At 34.3% G+C, this 23,739-nt stretch overlaps 2 protein-coding genes across 4 annotated transcripts in view; one reads left to right on the top strand and one right to left on the bottom strand.

Annotated features, from left to right (window-relative positions):
• LOC137496564 (uncharacterized) overlaps positions 1 to 23,739 on the top strand; it is a 251,045-nt gene that overhangs the window by 106,559 nt on the left and 120,747 nt on the right. The gene's annotated exons all lie outside the window — the stretch shown is intronic.
• epha5 (EPH receptor A5) overlaps positions 1 to 23,739 on the bottom strand; it is a 214,681-nt gene that overhangs the window by 183,933 nt on the left and 7,009 nt on the right. For all 3 annotated transcript variants that reach the window (XR_012386171.1, XM_001338028.9, XM_021479281.2), the window contains exon 2: positions 21,626 to 21,690. Coding sequence is in view for 2 of the 3 variants with exons in the window: in XM_001338028.9 (XP_001338064.4) it covers positions 21,626 to 21,690 (65 nt within the window). In the remaining variant the exon portion in view is untranslated. The remainder of the gene's footprint in view (positions 1 to 21,625; positions 21,691 to 23,739) is intronic.

Below are 23,739 nucleotides of genomic sequence, written 5' to 3'. Positions count from 1 at the left end.
AAATTACAGTATGTGCATTAAAAAAAGGTTTGTTAGAGATAAGGATGAAAATGTGTGTGAATGGAAAAACCAGCAGACTGAGCACACTGTAGAACATCTTAAATGTTGTTTTGGTCATTCTAAAATGCCATAACTGTTTCAGTATTAGTGTATATTATTAATTACCTCCGAGCGTCTGGAGCGTGTCAAGATCTCCGCGTCTGGCTTCAAACGCCCCCACGTGTTCATTGTGTGTCAGCATTGTCTTCTGAGGCACATGTACATTTATTAAATAAAAAATTATTGGCGCAGCTTCTTCTACCGCAGTAAATTCTGTTTTTACTGTTAATATTTGGCGCAAGTTAATCAGAAAGTGATGATTGTGTTTTCTTTGACTTGTTGGATGAAAACACTGCTTTATTCGCATCTTTTAGGCATTATTCCAGTTTTGCACAAATTTATGTAATATATTTGGATGTAAACATAGATATTGCCTACATTTTTGTCACACACAGAACAAAGTCACGTACGAGAATGGCTTGTCCTTTTTTCATAAATAATTAGCTTAACCTTTGACATGTACTGTTACTAGATTAATGGGATTACTATTCTTTCTAAAAAGTATTTTTAGCACTGCTTACCTTCTAAATGTTATATCAACCTCTATCACTTGATCAATAAAAAGGCAGACACACAAGTACACTGTTAAATCTATTAAAACTGCTAAACATGTATAAAAGTTTAGAAACATTTTATAAACGTCACACATTACATTACTTATTTTATTATACTTAAATATTTAAATACTTTAAATTAAAAATAATGCATTAACTTAAGCAGCTGTTTTTTCATGCTAACTGTCTTTGTTTCACTAATGGTTGCTTCTTTTTAAATATATACGCTCACATTTGCTATAACTTTGCATGAGCAGATCAAATTCAACCGGAGAAAGAAATGCTGATCTCTTTTTTTAAGATGTTGCTATAGTCACTCGTAATGTCTGCGCTCCATTGATAATGTCTTTTTATAGTCACGGTGTGCGCGCTTAACTCTGAGTTGGTCTACTCAAAGTTGATTGATCTAACTCAGATCAGCTATTCTGAAACCGAAAACTCTGAGTTTTTAATCTCTCGGTAAATCAACTCAGAGTTCAAGTTTAAACTCCAAGTTGTTTGAACCTCCTTACTGAAACAGGCCCCTGACAGCCAAGTAGATACTTTTAAACTGCTACCATAAAATAAAATGCTTGAAAGAATAACATTTAAAAAGACGTAAAGATTGATGACATTAAACAATTTAAAATGTTTGTTCAGCCAAAACTGAACAATTTTTTATCACTAATTCACCCTCATGTCATTTCTGAGGCTGAGGTTCAAACAACTCAGAGTTTAAACTTGAACTCTGAGTTGATTTACCGAGAGATTAAAAACTCTTAGTTTTTTGTTTCAGAATCGCTGACCTGAGTTAGGTCAATCAACTTTGAGTAGACCAACTCAGAGTTAAGCGCGCACACCATGACTATAAAAAGGCATTATCAATGGAGCGCAGATATTATGAGTGACAATGGCAACATCTTAAAAAAAGAGATCACCATTTCTTTCTTCAGCTGAACTTGATGTGATCATGCAAAATTATAGCAAATATGAGCATATATTTTTAAAAAGAAGTAACCATCAGTGAAACAGATAGCTAGGGAAAACAGCTGCTCAAGTAATGCATAATGTTACATTTAAAATATTAAAATATTTAAGTATAATAAAATAAGTAATTTAATGTAATGTATAATTTAAAAAAATGTTATACATGTTGATAAGTTTTAATAGATTTAACAGTGCACTTGTGTGTCTGCCTTTTTTATTGATCAAGTGATAGAGGTTGATATAACATTTATAAGGTAAGCAGTACTAAAATGACTTTTAGAAAGAATATAATAAACCCATTAATCTAGTAACAGTACATGTCGAAGGTCAGTGAATTTAAGCTAATTATTTATTAAAAAAGGACAAGCCATTCTCGTACGTAACTTTGTTCTGTGTGTGACTAAAATGAAGGCAATATCTTTCCATCCAAATATATTACATAAATTTATTACATAAATTTATATATGTATTTATTCACTGTAAAAATAGGCAGGGATCCACACAATTCATTCATGTTGCCCCAAAACAAATTGATTAAGCTAATTTAACATTTTTAACACATTTATGTGGATTGAACAAAAATCGTACAGAACTATGTTGTTTCAGCTCATTTTAAATGTTACATTACAAATGTTGTAAAGTAGTTTGAACGAGTAAAAAAAATATATATATTTTTGAGTGTTATGCTAGTATGCCAAATTATCTGCTAACCAACAATGAGACCCTTTAAAATGGTGGATTATCAGTTTCAAGTGTATTAGATTTTAAGCATTTAAAGTCATAATGTAAATGTCATAATGCTTTAAAATATAAATGATAATTTGATGTATTTTATAACACATTATCTGCAAGTTAGTTTTATTTTAAACAGACTCAAGCACTTGTTCCACATTCTGAAATGAATCTTCACTTAGAAATGAGCAACTCCATTTGTCCATGCTAACAAGATTTTATCTGAGAAATCAGCGTATGTGCTATGCAAATCACATTCAATAATTAATTGGTTTTACAAATCATTCAATACCCATGAATATTCATTATGAGCACCTAGTGGAGTACGATTTCGCTGAAAATTATTCAGTCATAGCACACTGCTCTCTATTCATTTTGTCCACCGAAGCCATGAAATCATTTATATACACTAGTTTGTATCTGTAAAATTCTGACATGAGCTGTATCCAGATTCAAAGTCACACTTCAAATGATGAGGTGGACCATAAATCTGTTCCTTTCCTTTTCTTTCTCTGGCTTCTGATGAATTTTCTCATTTTAATTTCATTACAATCAGCCAAACATCCGTAGTATCATCTGAATTTCACTGGAGCAGTGGTGATCATAGCCCTGTGGTGATGCATCAGGACTACAATGATACAGGAAAAAAAAAGTGTGTGTCGCAGATTTCTCCAATATGAGTCAGTGTGGCCATGATCTGGTAAATTGCATTGGCAAAGCTGCAATTTAGAGAAAGCCTGCCTTTTGAAATGAAAATGGGCCTGTGCGAATTTGGATCATCCAGATATCCAAGGGCGTTTGGATATTCGTTTCAAGCTCTCATGTGAAAATACATTACTAATACCAGGCACCCAGCAACGACGACAACATTTCTGACATGTGGATGAAGATGAATAGATAATTCCAAAAGGCTTTCATTACAAAAAAAAAAAAACACACACACATTTTGCTCTAGATTGCACAAGCACATGCGTGTCATCGCTGAGTAGAGGTAACATAAATCACATCAGGCCAGAGATTGAACTGACACACCTGGACAACAGTCTTCTATATGTGGTGGCCCTAGAAGGAATGATGGAAAGAATGAAGAAAAATCATACTCAAGTAAAGTGCCACTGCCTGCTACAATTTTTTTAGTACATGTACAGTAGGGTATGTAGTGCTACTTAGAGTATGAATAAGAGTAGCCTTTGCAAAAGTACTCAAAAGTAGTAAAAATTATCTCATACCCTACAAATGAAAAATATAGTTTACTTCAATATTGTTTATGTTATTTTAAGGGTGTTACGTGGAATGTAAGTGTAAGTTCAATGATTTGTCATGCATGGACTACAAATTTAAGATATGAAATTGTGAGATTGACAGCACATTACATTAACAATCACATCTATATTAATACACAAAAAGAGCCAAGCTTTGTATAGGAACTTATATATGTATATGTATATATTATTATATGTCTCTATCTCAAATCTGAATGGCTGATATGTATGATGACACTCAAACAGCCTCCTCAAAGATCACTCATAGAGACAGCAGATCAATAAAGTCATTACAATTTGAGAAATATTGTTGGACAACATAATATACTTTTGAGGCTTTATAAGGCAAGGATGTAGTTGTTTAGACTGCATCTATGCAGTTTATTTATAAGAACAATACCTATTTTAAATATTTATAATTTCGGAGGAATAGCGTATCGGCATCTATCAGCCTGTCATACTGTGTAGAGCAAAAATCCTTCACAATTTTTCCACAAAATGGCAAACAAAACCACATAATAAGCCCTAAGAATAAATTATATAAAAAAATAGCGTAATTTCAAACTACAGCTAATCAAATCATTATAATACAGGTAAGCAACATTCTAGGTCGATCTCTCTCTTTTTTATGGTGGGTTGCTGTATTTATCTGAGCGAAATCACCTGTTTTGTTATCACTTTAGACATTATGCTAGAGAATCACTCATATATCTCTAAAGTGACGTTGATGAAGTACAGAAGTAGCAACAGTTTCTACTGTTTTGATGTCAGCTGCAAATGTAAATGAATGGCGGAAGAAACTCGTTTCTCATACAAAGGGATTTTTAGACTCTTTGTGTTTGATTTCCTTTTTTATATACATGATTATGCCATCAAACTGTTGTATAAATGCAATATCACACTCTAAGCAGTGCAATATGGCTATACATACATTGTTCCATCGAACATCCGCAAACTATACAAATATTAGGGTTGGGCATCTAAGCTATAATGCCGATCCGATACGCATCTCGATACAAAGAATACGATCCGATATATTAGCGATACATTTGTGACATATTGCGATGCAACACGATACGATTCACTCCCATATCACGATACGATGCGATATTTCAGCACTAACTTATTAGATCAAGTTTATGAGATGATGTGAAATAGGATGCTGTACCATTGAATGAGTTTGATTATTTATTAACCAAGCAAAACCAAGACTTTTTTTACAAACTGGCTTTTCTCTCAGAGCCAGAGTGTCAGTTTACAGTAGAGGGCCATTTTAGAACATATTGCACATATTATTTAAGTATTTTCAAGATAAACAGAATGTATAAGTGCAATATATATTAAAAAAGTATGTATATATTTGCACTCTTTCAACATAAATAAATTTAGCATTGCACAACAAGAATTGTGATTTAACTTTTCAACTATGAAAACAAGTTTTACAAAGATATATTTTGCCACTGATTATTCAAAACTTAAGGCTGTGAACTAGCAGTGTTATGCTGCTTTGAAACATCACTGTCACTGTAAACAACAGGCTAATAAAAATATAACAAACCAGCAATCTTCTTGCTTTGAGGTGGTCAAACTACCCACTGTGCCACCGTGACACCCATTATTTTTATCATTATTATTATTAATATTATTATTATTATAATTAAATAAAAATAAACAGGAGGAGGTGTTTAAAACCTTCGTTCTCCGAGACATTAGGCTGAATATCTTTGCAGATGAACAATGCAATAGCATTCGTTATTGGCGTAGAGCGAGCAGAACTGTTGCGCATGGAAAAAAAAACTTGCAATGCTTTTCTCACCACTTTTGGAGCTGGTTGAAGCAGTGCGAAAGCCGGGGATGCACAAACACTGGAAGATGCTTTCATAACAACACCGTGGCGCGGCTTCAAGTGAGATTTCAGATTAGTCGTACTGCCCGCGTATTTTACAGATGCGCGGCACATTTTGCAAATTGCATCTGTCCTGTCATGTCGTCCATCCTTAAATCCATAATGTTGCTTGCCATACTTTAGATTTAAAACTCAGTGGGGAATAAAATGTTTGTTTTGCTTCTCGCGCTTTCTGAGGGCGCACCACTAGCTTCATCCGCACACCTGATACACTGAGTTGTAGTGTGTGCACATCCGCAAATCCGTTGCTAAGGCTTACTTTATGTAGGTCGATTAAATTATGCGCCAAAAACAGGTTGACAACACTTGTTAATAAATAAAAAATACATTCTATATTAAAAATATAAGCTGTATCTCGGAAAAATCGATGCATCTCGCAAAAACCGATGCATCTCGATTTGCTTTCAAAATTTCATTCATCCTCTGCTGCTCAACCGATGCACTCGCATCGTGCACGCGCATGACCGCGTATCGATACATATCGGTTAATCTTCCCATCCCTAACAAATATGTATATATATATATATATATATATATATATATATATATATATATATATATATATATATATATATATATATACATTATATCACACTGTTATATCTGTTTTCACATTCAAAGCACTGTATATATATATATTTATTCATTTATTTATTTATTTATTTTTATAAGCTTTGGATACATAGCTTTTGTCATCAGCCATGGCATAAGTAATTTTAAAGTGCACTATGAAGGGAACGCAATTGTCAATATGAAGATCACTCAAACTAAACTGTAAAAAAATACTTTGAAAGCAAATACACAAGAGAGATGGCATTAATGTTTTTTTATTTTTATTTATTTATTTATTTATTTTTATCATTCAGAGTTTAAATGTTGGATTGTTCTAAATAAATGGGGCTAAGGGGGATAACTGGGAATACAATACAACCTGGAACTAAGCTTTTTATTTACAGCTTTAGAGGTGCACCCCTGGAGATCATCTGCATAGATAAAAAATAGCAAAATTTCAGCTTTTACCAAATACTATATTTAGCTTTAGGTAACTTGTAAAATAAGCCTATTTACAAGAAGGGGGAGTGTTCCTGTAAGTTATTTATTTATAATTATTTTTTTTTTTTTGAGTAACACATACAGCAACAAGAAAACATACAACATACAAAGTGCACAATGCAATTATAAATGTGCAACTGTGAATTTTAGAAACAACAAAAGTTAACGTTTTCAAAATGCCATAATCAGCATTATCATAATTTGTCCCATAACGTATTTGCATTGAAATTGTGTACATGAAATACACTAACTGTAGATAAACACTTCTTCACTAGGCTAAAGAAAGCTGCTTTTGTAGGTGTGTTGTATTGAGGTTCTATTGTTTTTAGTTGCGGTATTAGCTCTTGCAGACACAATGACAGTGATTTTGTTAAGCACAGCTAAACAGTAATTTCCAGGTCTCCCTAACACACATCGGACTTAAATTTCACCAGTAAATGTTATTTTTTCAAATGTAACAAGTGACAAAAGAAATAAGAATGTGGTGTTCAAATGTAATATTTCTAAAAATGCTACTTATATAAAGTGTAAAAGCTGTGACTGTATTAGAGTTCAAGCTAGGGTCTGACATTAGCCCCTGTTTTGGGGTGAGGGAGCAAATCCTATTAAATCCAAGGAATCAAGGGGAGGTTAACAAACTGGGTTTGACTTTAAGATGACTTAAAACCAGATGGTGCCTTAATGGGAAAAAGAAACTACTTGAGCTATTTGACCTTAATATTGAACTGTATCAAAGTTCTCTGGTTATTGTATGCCTTCCTTGTATGCAAAAAAAAAAAAAAAAAAAAAAAAAACTATGAATGAATTTGGTGTGGATTTTAGTTGCATAGTTTATCCACACATCTATAAATAAAAGAGTAATCCCTGACGAGCTCTCATTAAATTGTTCAATACTACTTAAGACAAAAAAATTGATTTATACTTGAAATTTTGCATAATGACTAGACATAATTTAATACTCAGTTTTATTTACAACTTCAAATTAAGTTAAGCTAAGAGACAGCTTAACTTAATTTGAAGTTGTAAATAAAGTTGTAATCATTCATGCCTCATTAATTTGTATACATATCAAAAAATATAAAATATAAAAAAAAAAATTTATTTATTTATTTATTATTTTTCTTTTTTCAAATCCAGCTTTTTTTAATTGTTATTTTGTTTACTATGCAGATATACCTCCCAACAAAATCCCATGTATATACTTGCATGCAACCTGAATTTGAGGGTACTTTTTAACTCTGTGCAGGCCTAATATATGTTTTTACACTAAATTGGAGTGAACAATCATCATTCAAACTTTCAATCTTTCATTTAAATTCTCTTTCCATTTAAATTCTTCCCTCCACTATCCCAGCACACTTATTTACCAATGCTTTCTGCCCCTTAAACCTCCAATTCTCTCAGTGTGAGTTAGTGTATGCTATAAGCATGAATTTACCCATAAACTCCAACTCCCACCATACTCCCACCTTGGCTTATTACCGACGCTACACCACAGAGAATGAGCAAACACGACCCACCGTCTTTCAAACAATAACCTGTCATTACCCAGCAGTGCTACCGAGGCTCACTGGAATACTGTGCATATAATTTGCTGCAGTTTTCAGCTGAAATGAACACTAGATGCAGTAGAACACTAACAACTTTTATTCATTTTGATGTTAATTATTATCACAAGGGCATATTTTTCATTAAAGGGCACATAGTTTACCCCTTTTTTGTGATTTAATATTAATATTATGGTTCTTCTGAGTTTGCAAGATTAGGTTCAGTTCAAAACACAGTTCAGATGTTTATATTATAATGTGTTAAAAAGTGTCATTTTGGGGGCGTGTACACAGCTCGCTGTTTTTAGGGGGTATTGCTTCACATGAAAATTAGTTTTGACTTCCCACCCAACGTAACAAGGGGGTGGAGCCAAAAGCTCCCCGTTCTGTGTTTGCAACAGACAGGCAGACAGAGAGATGCTACATGAGTAAGAGGATCAGCATTCAGCCGTACATACGACTCGGACACAGACCAAGCAGAGAATACAAAATCATTTGTGTCTTTGTATAGTTTTACAGTCAATTGTGTGGTAGTTTAAAGTGCCGAGCTTGTACATGGAGACTAATAACCACACACACTGAATTAACTTTGACTGAGGCACCAGAGCCACGACACTCAGACACGCACATTCACATGTTATTTAAAATGAAACTATTCAGATTGCGCTCTGTGGCGCAGCAGAAACATGAAATGTCCCGAATTGTGGCTGGGCGCTTCAGATAGCCGCCGACTTGAAGCGCCGTTGTGTGTACCCTGATAGAAACCTATGTTGAGAATTCTAAAATGCATGGCGGCGATTCTGGTGTGTGACCTGCAGGCAAGTTTGTTATTTTATTTCCAATGGAGAGACGCGCACACGAGGCAATGTGTTTGCACTTTTCAGCTGCATCTAGTTAAGATCACAGGGAGCTTCTGTGAACGTGAGAAATGCAAACGGCCGATGTTTAAGGTAGACGCAATGAAAAGTACACGTTTGGAAACCTAACTAAAGGTACAACCAATTATTCCAATTAGAGCGGAATAATGTGGAAAATATTGATCTTGTGTTGAGCCCAATGAGCCTTACATCTAAAAATAGAGCAAGGGTGTTCCTTTATTGATTTCACTTTGACTCACACACTGAAAATGGCGGATGTAAAACTGAGTATATGCCAATCAATATTGGTGGGCGGGGGACTACACTTCTATGTCAAGTTGTGGTCACTCTGAAACCCGCTCCAATTGGTCCACCGTTTTATGCTGTAAAATTGAAAAAAAGGAATGGGTGTGTTTACATCACCCCAATATGACAGTCTATACACTATTCCTACACACATGTCTGTCCAAATAGCTTAAAAATTGGATTTTTCACCATAGGTGCCCTTTAAAATTGTTCATTTTGCGATAAATATTCTGATATAGGATACAGTTTTATGTTGGAATAGCACTATTTGATGGTATTCTGTGAAGTCTAACAGTATTCTATACTATATTAAAGACCTATCTTTTTAGCAAAGCATACACCCAGTGCATCACTTTAGCGATATGATACATGAATGTGCCCCACGCAGGTTTTTGCATCTTATTTATATACACTATGAACAGCAGCTACACTAATTATTCTCTTTATTCTCTATTTCCACCTCATCCCGAGGCCCTCAGACTATGCAGCACCACTGATCCGATTGAAGACCAGCGATGAGATGATTCCCAAGGTTTCCATAATCCTTGACCAGGCCATATCCTGAGACTGATTCCAGTGACGCTCTAAGGACAGACACGTCTTCGCTGAGGTCCAGCATTTTACAGCCTCTGATTGAGCTCTGCACAAGACGTTTGACCATAGGAGAAATGGTCATGCCCAACTGAGCCTGGTTTCTCTCAAGGTTTTTTAATACTTCACTTTTGATAAATGGTGAAGTTTTTTCCTCGTCATTAGCTTGAATGGTTTAGGATCTGTAGAGCTGCGCATCGATGGATTTGATCTTCAGTGTTTGGACTCTCAGTAGTAATTATTAAACCACACTAAACTGAGATAAATTGAACTGAACTTAAACTCTGAAAACTGAACTGATACTGTTTCAATTTACTACAATCTTTTTATGTGAAGCTGCTCTGACCCAATCTACAATGTAAAAGCGCTATACAAATAAAGGTGGATTGAATTGAATATTCACAATAGAAAACACTCATAGAAAACACAATAGAAAAGTTTTAGGAGGACCCTAAAATGTGACGCCGATGCTGCAAAATGTTTATAGCGCTGTGACTAGTACTCAGTGATCTTTGAAAGGTGAGTTATTTTAGTTTTTAGAAGAAGCCTTCGCGCGGTTGTCATAGCCCTTGTCATGGCTGACACAGTCTGATGGAGAGTGTTTACAAGTGTTGAATCCCATGAAGGAACTCCAGATAGGAACTTTTGTTTTGTGTTTATTTTATGATTAACGTTGTTGCACATCCGCCTCTGAATGAGCAAGTTTTAGCTACTTGTAGTGTTCAGAAGAAAAAAAAACCCGCAAGGAGGAACATAAAAATCTACAGCTAGCTAACGTTTCAGAGGTGTTATTGCAGAGCAAAAAAAAACAGCATGCAGATGTATAAATGCATGACTATGTGCAAGGCAGGTGCCGTGGTTCATGGCGATCACTCGATGCAGAAGTATAAATCAGCCTTTAAGGTCCCCTTGAAACATTTCTGTTCTGCTTCATTCTATTTGCAAGTGTTGTGAAAAATTTTTATTGTATTTTATTTTTGTGTAATGTGAAGATTTGCAACACATGTCCTGTCAAACCAATGAAAATCTTTTCTTAATTTGCTGGCGTTTTTGTGTAATTGCATGTCTTTTCTTATAATTTGCAGCATGTTACACTCTCTCGACTATTGTATGTAACTCTAAATAAGAATATAAATTAATACTTGCCTTAACAACATTGTTATTTTAGTTGTTTTATTTTAGTTATTTAAATTATGTTTATTTCATAAAGAATAAAAAGAGAATGTTACTATAAACACATATAATTAAATTTTTAAAGTTCTTCTTAATTTAGCATCACTCATTCACCAACTGATATCCAAACTTCTTCAATAATAGATGAACCAGGGTCCACACAAATGTAATTTAAAAACATGTCTCTGGTTTAATTTTGACTAAATGTCTTTGAGAGTGTGGTGGGAAAGTAAATATGACCTTTCTGGGCAAACTGAGTGCTTCATCTGTTGAGCATCACATCAATGCATTTCCCCCTTTGGTAAGAGACAGGGAAAAAAGGACAGCGGTGTGAGCCAGAGGAGCCCTAGGCCTGCACAAAGCCTGGATTTAGCTGAGCTCCTGTAAACCGCTTCGTTGACTTGGCAAATCTAGCCTGCTCTGACAGCGGTTAAAGCAGCATGAAGCCAGGGCTGAAAACAAACAAACCGGGGTGAAAAGATAATCGCTGGTGTTTTGTGATGTACCTGCCAGTACAGATTGCTGATTGTACATCTGAAAACCTTTGAGTCTTCGAAAACGTCTATCTGACCCAGTTGTGTTACCTACATGAACCATGCAAACAAGAATTTAAACCGTAATTATTTACTAGTGTGGTTCCAGAATCCATTAAGCTGCATACCTAGACGACATTTTAGGTGGCCTCATTATCCTGATTTATTCAACATTTTCATGTTTTTTTTTTAATCATTTACATAACAATGCCATTTTTATGGACTGAAAATGCTAACTTTTGAAAATGGGTTTCAAAGTGAATGTTTTTTACAACCCAGGCTTATTTTAAAACATACTTCTATATACATTTCTGGGGAGCATTTTTGTTTTTAATGCATTTAAAGTATTTAATCACTGCCGCCCAAAATGGCTGACCTGGGAAAATCCAACATCAGCAGATCCAGCATGCTCCGCCGGATGTAAAGAGAGAATTTAGCACATTTTGAACAAATGGTTGAAAAACACAATTACTCTATGTTTGTCATAACTCACACCAAGTTTGGTGTGATATGTCAACACCTATGAAGATATCGCCTCTTAGGTGCTTGGCCCCTAAAAATAAAAAAAATTATGGCTCAGTGCAGGATAAAAAAATTATAATTTAGACATAATATCTGTTAAAATATATTGATAAAAACAAATAAAGTTTTATAAAAGAAGCAATTAAAAGTGTATCTTGTATGCTTTCCTTACATTAGTCAAAAAAAAAAAAAAAACGGGAAAAAAAGTCTCAGAAGTCACAGGTACATGAAAAAAAACTGATTTTTACCTGCACACTCTCACCTTAGATCATCTGACCTCTTTTTTAAAGGTATTTTGTATGAATGCACACTAATCCTAAGCCAGTTTTTAATATGCTAAAACCCTAAATAAGTGTTAACCAATACCTATATAAATAAGGAGGGTTTATTCAGCATATTTTGTATTTGCAGTATAAATGACAGGCTTTACTGAGTCTCTTGAAACCGCCGAGCTGTTGCTAAATCCCTCTCACACTCCAGACGCTCTGCTGAATTATTATGATTGTGAGTGTAGTGAACTCTAACAGCATAACAAACATCTCCAGACTCCCGGAAACCAGCATCTCCTCCCTAACTCACATTAACAATGCCAAATATTTTGGGATTTTTCCTACCTTTAACACCCAGCGCACTAACATTAGTTCAATAGTTTATTTGTGGACTATTGTATTATATAATGTGCTTTATTTCATGTGGGAAAATTTTCTAACTGTAATTTGCATATACAACTTTTGTGTGGTGATAATGGGCATATTATCAGTTGTCGAATACACCATCCGCCTGTAATGCTGGTAGACAAGGAAGACAGCTGGTTATCTTTTTATCTTTAACTTTTATTCAGAACAAAAGTCACTAATCACAAAGGGAGTTCAAAGGGTAGATGTATATGCTGTTGTGATCTTCATACACAGCAATGTGAGTATCAACAATGGAGCATTCGATATCACAAGACGTTTGCTCGCTGTACAAACAGTGGGAGAGTGGGATACAGATACACAGTTGATCTAGTTGGTAGTGGATCTTCTTGTAGGCACAACTTCACAGTTCATGTAGTTGGTGGGGAATATTCTGGTAAACACTACACAAGTGTAAGCTTTCCACTAGATTGGTGAGAAGGATCAATACACAGATAAAGATTATCTGCAGGTGAGTATACAAGCACAAAGTTCATCAGAGTGATAGCAGATCTTCTAGTAAACATCAGATAAGAACAATCCCTTCACTTGATTAGTATGAAGGACTCAAAGACTCATAAGGAACATCCAAGGAAAAAGGTGAGAAGAAGCCAGAGCAATGGCGAAGACAACCATCTGACTTCAAGATCGGTCGAGGAGAAATTCAAGAAGGTGGGTCTTTATAGTGTCCATGGTTAATGAGAAACAGGTGCAAGTTGTTAGTAGTCTGCTGAAGGTTAACGGGATTGGATGGAGGTGGTATGTGAGGGAGAACATTGATTGGGTTAGCAGGAACGAGCTGGGGATGTGACATCGCCCATTATTTTTTTGTTACATGGTGATTAATGGGAGGTATCATGCTCATTTTCCCCCAATCTCATATTAATTTTGAATATATTGAATACCAACTGCATCCATCATTTCTCCAAAAAATCTTTAGAATTTATATATATTTTAAAAGAAAGATACAGGTTAGAGATTCTCTCTAGAAAGTTTCATAGAATGATGAGCAAATTGCTTGTAAAAGATCATTTAATGTACTTGCATACAAATATTTACTAGGAAAACAAAAAATGTGTTTCGTAAAATTAATGCTGATAAGTAACAATAAGGCAACGCAGTGGCACAGTAGGTAGTGTTGTTACCTCACGACAAGAAAGTCACTGGTTCAAGCCTTGGCTGAGTCAGTTGACATTTCTGAGTGGAGTTTGCATGTTTTCCCTGCGTTCATGTGGGTTTCCTCTGGATGCTCCGGTTTCCCCCACAGTCCAAAGACATGCTGTACAGGTGAATTGGGTAAGCTAAATTGTCCGTAGTGTATGAGTGTGAATGAGTGTGTATAGATGTTTCCCAGAGATGGGTTGCAGCTAAAGGGCATCTGCTGCATAAAACCTATGCTAAACTTATATGCTGGATAAGTTGGCGGTTCATTCCGCACTGGTGACCCCAGATTAATAAAGGCAATAAGCCAAAAAGAAAATGAATGAATAAAGTAAGTCAATAATAAGTATTTTACACCAAATCTAACAATGTGCATTATTCACATCAGATACACACTATTTAGGTTACTAAAGGATTTATTCTATTCTTCTCCCAGTTGAACAGTCGCTAACTTTCATGTATTTAGGGTGAAGTTGATGAATTGATGTGTTGTAAATGCAGGAGCTCTAATCTCTCCACTGCATGTCATGTGATATACTACAAATTTTACACTTCTGCGTCAAGTGATTGGCATGACCCACGACGCATGCGATGTTTCTGCTGTTTTGCTATAACACTTCCGACACGCTAGTTGGCAGTGAGGTGTTAATGTTCCTCTGTGTCGAGTTTCTTCGCTGGTGTTTTGTTTTTTCTGAACACTTCCTTAATGTACAAGTGGCTCAAACTCGCTCATTTTGAGGCAGGAACTGGCGAACGTGCAAAAACTTTAACCATGAGGTAAACACAAAACAAAGCTTTCCATCCAGAGCTCCTTCACAGGACTCCACACTTGTAAACAATCGCTCCATTGGGCTTGCACAGCTCTAAAAAGCTATTAAACCAACCAATCACAGAGCTTGCGCCACGCATTGTTGCGACATGTAGTTAAATTTTTTGAGAGGTGCACATCATTGACGCCAACGGCCACGGCGTAGGGCTGTGCGTCAACATGTAGGCTGCGCCGTAGCATACGCATGCACTTGACGCAGAAGTATAAATAAGCCTTTAATCATTCGCCAGTTTATTTACATTTACATTTTACATTTAGTCATTTAGCAGATGCTTTTATCCAAAGCGACTTACAAATGAGGACAAGGAAGCAATTTACACAACTAAGAGCAACAATGAATAAGTGCTATAGGCAAGTTTCAGGTCTGTAAAGTCTAAGAAGGGAAGTATTAGTAGTATTAGTATTTTTTTTTTTTTTTTGGGTACAGTTAGTGTGATATTCAGAGAGGCAATTGCAGATTAGGAAGTGAAGTGGAGACTAAATAGTTGAGTTTTTAGTCGTTTCTTGAAAGTAGCGAGTGACTCTGCTGTTCTGATGCAGTTAGGGAGTTCATTCCACCAACTGGGCAGATTGAGCGTGAGCGTTCGCGAAAGTGATTTCTTCCCTCTTTGGGATGGAACCACGAGGCGACGTTTATTCACAGAACGCAAGTTTCTGGAGGGCACATAGATCTGCAGAAGTGAGAGCAGATAAGAAGGAGCAAGGCCAGAAGTCACTTTGTAGGCAAACATCAGAGCTTTGAATTTGATGCGAGCAGCAACTGGCAGCCAGTGCAAACGGACTAGCAGCGGAGTGACATGTGCTCGTTTAGGTTCATTGAAGACCACTCGTGCTGCTGCATTCTGGAGCAGTTGAAGAGGCTTGATAGAGTTAGCTGGAAGCCCAGCTAGTAGAGAGTTGCAGTAATCCAGTTTGGAGAGAACAAGAGCTTGAACAAGGAGTTGAGATGCATGTTCAGATAAGAAGGGTCGGATCTTTCTGATGTTATAAAGTGCGAATCTGCACGATCGAGCAGTTCTAGAAATGTGGTCAGAGAAGTTTAGTTGGTCATCAATCGTTACTCCAAGGCTTTTCACCGTTTTGGATGCAGTAATGGTTGCCCCATCCATCTGGATTGAAAAGTTATGGCGTAGAGTCGAGTTGGCAGAAACTACAAGCATTTCCGTTTTTGCGAGGTTCAGCTGAAGATGATGATCTTTCATCCAGTGTGAAATATCCAACAGGCAGGCTGAGATGCGAGCTGGAACTGAGGGATCATTAGGATGAAAAGAGAGGTATAGCTGGGTATCATCAGCATAGCAGTGGTAGGAGAATCCATGTCCATATTTCCATATTTTTGACCACTCTCTGGATTACCTACATGCTTTTGTCTGTCCCTGTTTGAACCTTGCTGCCTGACGTTTCTAAATAAAGCTGCTTGTTCCTCAGTGGTCTTTGCTAAAAAAAAAACAAAAAAACAATACTATTATTCTATTTCATTTTATAAATGTCTCAGTAAAGCATCTCCAAACTTGTAAAAGTGATCTGAGATCTGGTAAAAACTATGAAACCTGTTCAATGATTCATCACTGAGGGGCAATCTTAATGAAGCTGTGTGATTCATGTGGATTTTATCTTTGTGCCAACCTCCCTCAAGCAATTTGCTGCTTATTAACATTTCTAAAGGTAGTAGTTGTGTTTAGGTTTTGGGTAGAATTAAGAACATAGAATAAGATCATGCTGAATATGTCCTTTATAAGTAGAAATAAACAGCTAATATCTTACACATACATACAGGTAATAAGTCATTAGTTAATAATAAAAATTAATACTTAAACTAAAGTGTTACCAAATATCTATATGTATGCTCTCACAACACATTTCTGTCTGTTTTAATTTGTCATTTTTTACTTAGCATATTTATCTTTATATAATGACTCCACACAGAAAAAAAATAATAAATCAATGTACTAACAGCTCAGTCAGCCGTTCGATCAAAGCCTGATATGCCTTACATAACTGCAACACTAGTTAACAATCCCAGGCTTGCTGATAAAATCTCAGCCTGCAAGTGTCACCCTGGAGTAATTTGAACATCTAATAATAGAGCAAAAAATCATTTAATCTCAATAGCTATTGAGAACATTGTGAATACCCCTCTGCTGCATCTGACATTGATTTATCGCTCTCCAGATTTCACATCATATTCAGGATATCACGCAAGGATGTTTGTATTTCCATTTGAAAGGAGGGATAATCGTCTCCATAACAGGTGTTATCCAGCATGCCTGGAGACTTTGGCGTCTATTGTGGGCTTGCATTGTTGCTTTGGAGGGCAGGTGCAGGTAAACACAATGCAAGCGCTCTTTTTTTTTTACCATCACAACAGGAAACTGAATTAAGTTATAACAGCACAGTGTCAACACTGGATGCAAGCCACACTGAAAAAACAATAAAAGCCTCTAAAAAGCAGCTGGGACGAGCACGAAGAGTGTCGAGAATGGAGGAGAAATCATACTGTTTGCAGAGGCTTAAAGCAGATATGTGAGCATACAAAACTAGTCATAAGTGTTATTTTTCCTTTAAATCGAGATTTGTACATCACCTAAAAGCTGGATAAATCCTTTTTTAGGATAGAATAATATTTAGCTGAGATTCAAGTATTTTTTCAATATTTGAAATATGAAGGTTCAAAAAAAAATCTAAACACTAAAACAATCTCCTCTAACATTGTCTCTATGAAGTGCTTAAAATCGCACGTTACTAATAAAAAAATGGAAAATTTACCAAGAATCTAGGAGATGATCATTACTTAAAGGGGTGGTCCACAGAGTATTTTTTAGGCTTGGTTGGGTTTATTAGATGCAAAGCAATGTTTGCTCATGCTTTACTTGTAGAAAATTCCGTTATTTTTCCATATATCTTCCATATATCTGGTCAGCTGACATAATGTGCTGTGATTCGCGGATTGCTTAAAAAACATCCGGAATGCCATGATTTAGATTAGTTTGAAAAAATAAAAAGCATAGCAAAAAGCACAAGGGTATTCAAACATAACCACAGAAGCTTGAAACGGTTGCCCTAACTGCAGTATGTAAGTTTGACACCCAGTGGTTGAACTAGGTATCGCTTTCCTGGATCAAAACAAATGTAATCGCAGGTTGCCAGATTGACGACCAACAGGGGCGAGTCTGACTATCGAACCTAAAGGCTGATTGAAATCATGTTCTATATACAAGCAACAGCACACGATAGTGGGAATATTTTTCATATTAAAAGGAGTTTTTGTCCTAACTAATAAACCGCTTAAAATTTAACTTAATCAAATTAAAATAAATTAAACTTTAGAGCTGTGAAATAATGCAAACCAACACATATCAGTGATTCAGCATCTACATTTAATAATGTTACAGATGTTTATTATGTATTAGTTAGATTATAAACCTTACCATTTCGTGAGTAAGTACATATTCTGTGCTTCTAAATGGCTGTATTTTTCTGTTGTACTGCGTCTGTTGCAAACAGCCCAATTGCTTAATACTGCAAATCTCATCATGTGGCATGTTGTTAGGACTCAATGTTACAATGTAACCTGCTCAACTAATGTTTATTTTCAGAATATTTATATTATTTGCTAATTAATAACCTTATATGGAAGTAATAACCTTATGTGTCACATAACGGAGTCTGCTACTGTCCACCAAAGGTCGCATTTCGGTCATGGGTGCATGCTTTGAGAGACTTTTTTAAATGACTGTATGAAAGACTCAATTTTCTTAATGTTTTAAAAAGAAACTTAAAAAAAACGTAATGTTTTTCAATAAGGTACCCGGGGCGCTAAAATATAATTGGCTGAACTGGCATTGGACAAGTTAAAAGTTAAAAAGACAAGTTACATTTTCAAAGCAGAATATCTGACTTTATGCTTTATGCTAGAGTCAAAAACTGACATACAGCACCTTAAACTTCAGACGGCATCTAAAAAACATGGCCCTCACAAACGCGGCACTTCAAAAAACACGAAACATGACCATAACAGTCCCACATATCCATCAAGCATGTTTGAATTAAAAAACAATAGAAAAGTTGTGCACTGGATATGAAAAACACATTCAGTTTGAACTGCCTCTAAGACTTTTCTAATCAAAATCTGCAGATTCAAGAGGTCATCAGGCAGGGGTGCTCAATTAGAATCAATCATTGAATCAACTTTAATTGATTGGAATTTGTTGCACACATTAAGTCACTTTTTCATTTTTTTTTTTTTTTTTTTTGTATCTATTTTGAATCCCTTCCAAATTTGTATTTTAACCATCACATATCCAGGCATTCAACACCAGACACTTCAGGCACTCGTACATCGTGTCAACATGTGCCACACCGATGCAGCAACACTCTAAAAAAGTTCTGTTTTCACATGTTTTATTTATTTATTTATTTATTTATTTGTATCCTAATAATTAAGGATAGAGGAAATCTTATTGTTTGCAATAAACCAGTAAAAATTCCTCCTTTAATAAAACCTAAAAATAAAAATGCATATCATTATAAAACTAATTTTCAGTGGTTATAGTTCTCCATCTTCCTAAAAATAGATTTGTGTATAACAAAAAAAAAAAAAACAGTTCTGAACCAAGTAAAGGGTGAGAAAATGATTAAAGAATTTATGTTTTTAGGTGAACTGTCCCCTTAAACTCTGAAGTAATTACACCATAGTGTGATTTAATCAAACCAAACCTTCCAACCCTTTTAGCCAGTTATTCTACAATATGTTTTTCCACCTGAATTTCACTTTGGGAATTCATTTCACTCTTTGTTCTTTTTTTTTCCTCCTTCAGGACAACCCATGATTCATTGAGATGCATAAAGCAAACGGAGCTGCTTTTCATGCAGTATTCATAATAACTCATAATACATTGTGATTTTGTTTCTTTTTTTTCCTTTTTTTTCAGTGAGAGTGATGTGAAAAGATGTCAACGTGATGGTGTTGCTTGGTTTTTTGGGAGGTGTAAAAACAGCACATCACTGACAGACTTAAAGCTATACTGGGATTTTTATTTTCCCATTCTGTTCAAGTTTGTAGCTGCTTATTCCTCAGACAACCTGTCAAAAACAACCAACATACTCAACACCTATTCTCCTTTTCTGCTGACAAACCATTTTATCTAGCTTCAGCTGTCTACACTTTGGTATTCTCTGTGTATTATATGACAAACAACTGTAAACACTAAAAAAAGTCTCTTTTTCTCACTAAGGATGCAGCTGTTTTATCAAGAATACAGTAAAACTGGTAATATTGTGACATTTTATTGTAAGTTGAAGTAGCTGTTTCATATTTTAATGTGTAATTTATTCATTAATTCAGTCTTGAGTATCATATGTTTCCACAGTATAATGCTGGTTTGATGTGAAACAATCATTGTTTTTGTTATGATCTGTTGAAATCAGCTGTGTTGCTTCATATTTGTTGGAGTCTGGGTCTGGGGTGAGCAAACATAATAATAATAATAATAATAATAATAATAATAATAATAATAATAATAATAATAATAATAATAATAATAATAATAATAATAACTATTATTATTATTATTATTATTATTATTATTAATAGTAAATAATTTATTATTATTATTATTTGTTTTTCTTTCACAGGAAGTAACAACAAAAACATTTATAATGTTACAAAAAAATTATGACGACGCAGTGGAGCAGTAGGTAGTGCTGTCGCCTCACAGCAAGAAGGTTGCTGGTTCGATCCTCGGCTCAGTTGGTGTTTCTGTGTGGCGTTTCTCCCTGCATTCGTGTGGGTTTACTCCGGGTGCTCCGGTTTCCCCCACAGTCCAGAGACATGCAGTGCAGGTGAATTGGGTAGGCTAATTAGTGTAAGAGTGTGTGTGTGTGAATGTGTGTGTAAAAAAATGTGCTGAATTAATTGGCGGTTCATTCCACTGTGGCGACACCGGCTTAATAAAGGGACTAAGCCCTAATGATGAATGAATGAATAATGAATGAATGAATGAATGAATGAATGAATGAAAAAAAAAATCTCCAAAGATGTAAAGCACCAAAGCTAATAAGAGAAAGTTTTAAACTGATAAAAAATAATCACAATAATCTTTATCAAACGTCAAATTAGCACATTGTAATGATTTCTAAACTATCACCAATTATTCAAAGTAATAAATCACAGTATTACGGTAATAAATTACCCTAAAAAATACATTTATTCTACGTGGTAAACAGCTATTCTTTTAAATTGCAAATATTTTAAAGTATAACTGTTGTTACTGTAATTGGGCTAAAATAAATGCATCATTGGTGTGTCTAAGGTTTTTTTTATTTATTTATTTATTTATTTATTTATTTATTTATTTATTTTATTTATTTATTTATTTTTTTAAATCATATTTAATTTAGAATTTATAATTCCATTTCAAGACAGTCAAAAAACTATGTTTGTTGCTTGTTCAAACAACTCATTTAGAATGAGCTAAAGCAACACAAACTTAAATGTTTTATGTCCAATCCAAATAAATTTGTAAAAACAAACAAGTTAACATCATTCATCACCCAAATTGATTGTGTGGAATCCAGCACTTTTTTACAGTGCATTGTTCACCAGGTTTTCCAATTGGCTGCTCGACAGAAATAAATCACAGTCTGAGCATCACAAAGAAATTAGAGCAGCAGGTTTAGCGTGTCTTTGTGCTTCTTTTAGAACAAAAAAAGGGCTTCCCCTGCTTCTCTGTTTGTGTCTGACCTCTCCCTCTATTATTTTTCACTTTGAAACTGTCTTTTCTGCTGTCAGGGGAATCGGAGACCTTGAGATGCTCTTGACTGAGAGTGTGGATACAGACAGGAGGATGTTTGGGACTCACCCCGTTCTTCGGGTAGGCAACCCAGCCCAAATCACCCATTACTGAGCGAGAGTCCAGTAGATTAACTGAAACACAAGTACAAAAAGCACATTCAATGAGATGAAAAAGGTTACATTGAACATCTTTATATGCAGATCTATGGATTAATTAGATAGAGGAGGATCTAATTAGATCTTTTCATATATAATTTATGCACATTTTTTGTTTTAATAAATTTACATATATAAATTTACATATATACATTTATATATATATATATATATATATATATATATATATATATATATATATATATATATATATATATATATATATATATATATATATTATATTATATTATATTAATTGACATTTTGTAACTGAATCATCAAGTTCAAGAGTAATATCAATGTTTTTCATAGGTGTACATATGTTTCAAAACAAATGAATAATAAATGAACAAACAAACAAACAAACAAACAAACAACATTTTTTTTCAAACATTTTTTTATGTGGCATTATTACTGAACAAAAGTATAACAAAACATAGAAAGCATAATATTATCACAAATGTATGCATTTTAATATATTTATCAAGAACAGCTCTAAATGTTTCATTTTAACATTTCTACGACATATTTAGCATGTAAGATAGATGAGCATGGGCATAGGCAATATAATCTTGACCCCCAAAACAATAATCTAATGATAAAAAACCGACACAAATGCCACAGCAGTGCCAGTGCAAAAATATAAGAGCATGAAAGGGTAAATGTCTAGTTCATCAAAACTTTAAGTACAAATTTAGCATTGACTATTTAACATTTCTACACCCATATTTTGGCAATAATTGTTTTCACATCAGTGCTTCAATCATTTTCACATGAATAATTTGAAACATTAAAGCAGACACTTTGCTTTTAATTAATAAGTTACCATGTGTATGAATTACTTGCTAATGTAATAAGATACAGACACCAAATGAGATGTTATATTGATATATTTAATCTACGTTGTATCATTTTTTCCCCTTATCTTATTTGGATTTGCTTTAAAAAGGATTTTTTTTTTTAATCGCTGTCCCAATATTTAATTGGTCAAAAATGCAACCACAAGTAACAACAACAACAACTGATAATAATAATACTAATAATAATAATAATAATAATAATAATAATAATAATAATAATAATAATAATAATAATAATAATAATAACAATAATAATAAAAATAAATAAATAAATAAATAACCTTTTTTTTTCAATGTCTTTAACCATTTTTTTCTAATTAAATCTAAGGGTAATTTGCTAAGTTTTTTTTTTTTTTTTTTTTTATGTGCCATTTTTTCTGAACAAAAGTATAACAAAGCATAAAGACATATTTACTGTAGCATATAAGATAGATGAGCAAGAGCAATATCATTTTGAGCCCCAAAACAGTAAACTGATGACCAAGACCCACACAAATCTCACAGCGGTGCTACAGCTAGATCATGAAAGTGTAAATGTCCAGTTCCTCAAAACTTTTAGCAATTTTACAATTTTAGCATTGACTATTTAACCTTTCAACACCCATATTTTGGCAATAATTTCATTTTCATGCAAATTATTTGAAACATTAAAGCAGACTCTTTGATTTTATTTAATATAGTTGCCATGTGTATGAATTTCTTGCTAATTTAATGAGATCAAATCAAATCACTTTTATTGTCACATCATCAGCAGCATGTGTGACAACAATACAATGTAAAAGACAATACAAGGTAAAATTGACATACAAAAACAATACAATGTAAAATTGAGAGCGATGTGTACAATGAATAGGTGTCCACATAGTTTTAAGACAGTATTGTTTCAAGATGCAGACACCAAAATACGATGTTATATTGTAGTGAATTTCTACTAGTTATGCAATTAGACAATGAAATGTTTTAAATATATTGATATATTTTAGCTGGATCATATACTAAACAAAAAGGAAAACTTTAGCTGGGAATATAATAATTCCTGTAATTGCCTAAAAAACATGATTTGTTTGATCAAAATTTGTAACACTGAGGCCAATCTTTGAATATATCAAAATTATTTTCTACGTTGTTTCATTTTTGCCCTTGTGCTATTTGGATTTGCATTAAA

Source organism: Danio rerio, chromosome 10 (genome assembly GCF_049306965.1).
Source record: "Danio rerio strain Tuebingen ecotype United States chromosome 10, GRCz12tu, whole genome shotgun sequence".
In the NCBI taxonomy this organism is placed as follows: domain Eukaryota; kingdom Metazoa; phylum Chordata; class Actinopteri; order Cypriniformes; family Danionidae; genus Danio; species Danio rerio.
This window is presented reverse-complemented; position numbering and strand designations above follow the sequence as displayed.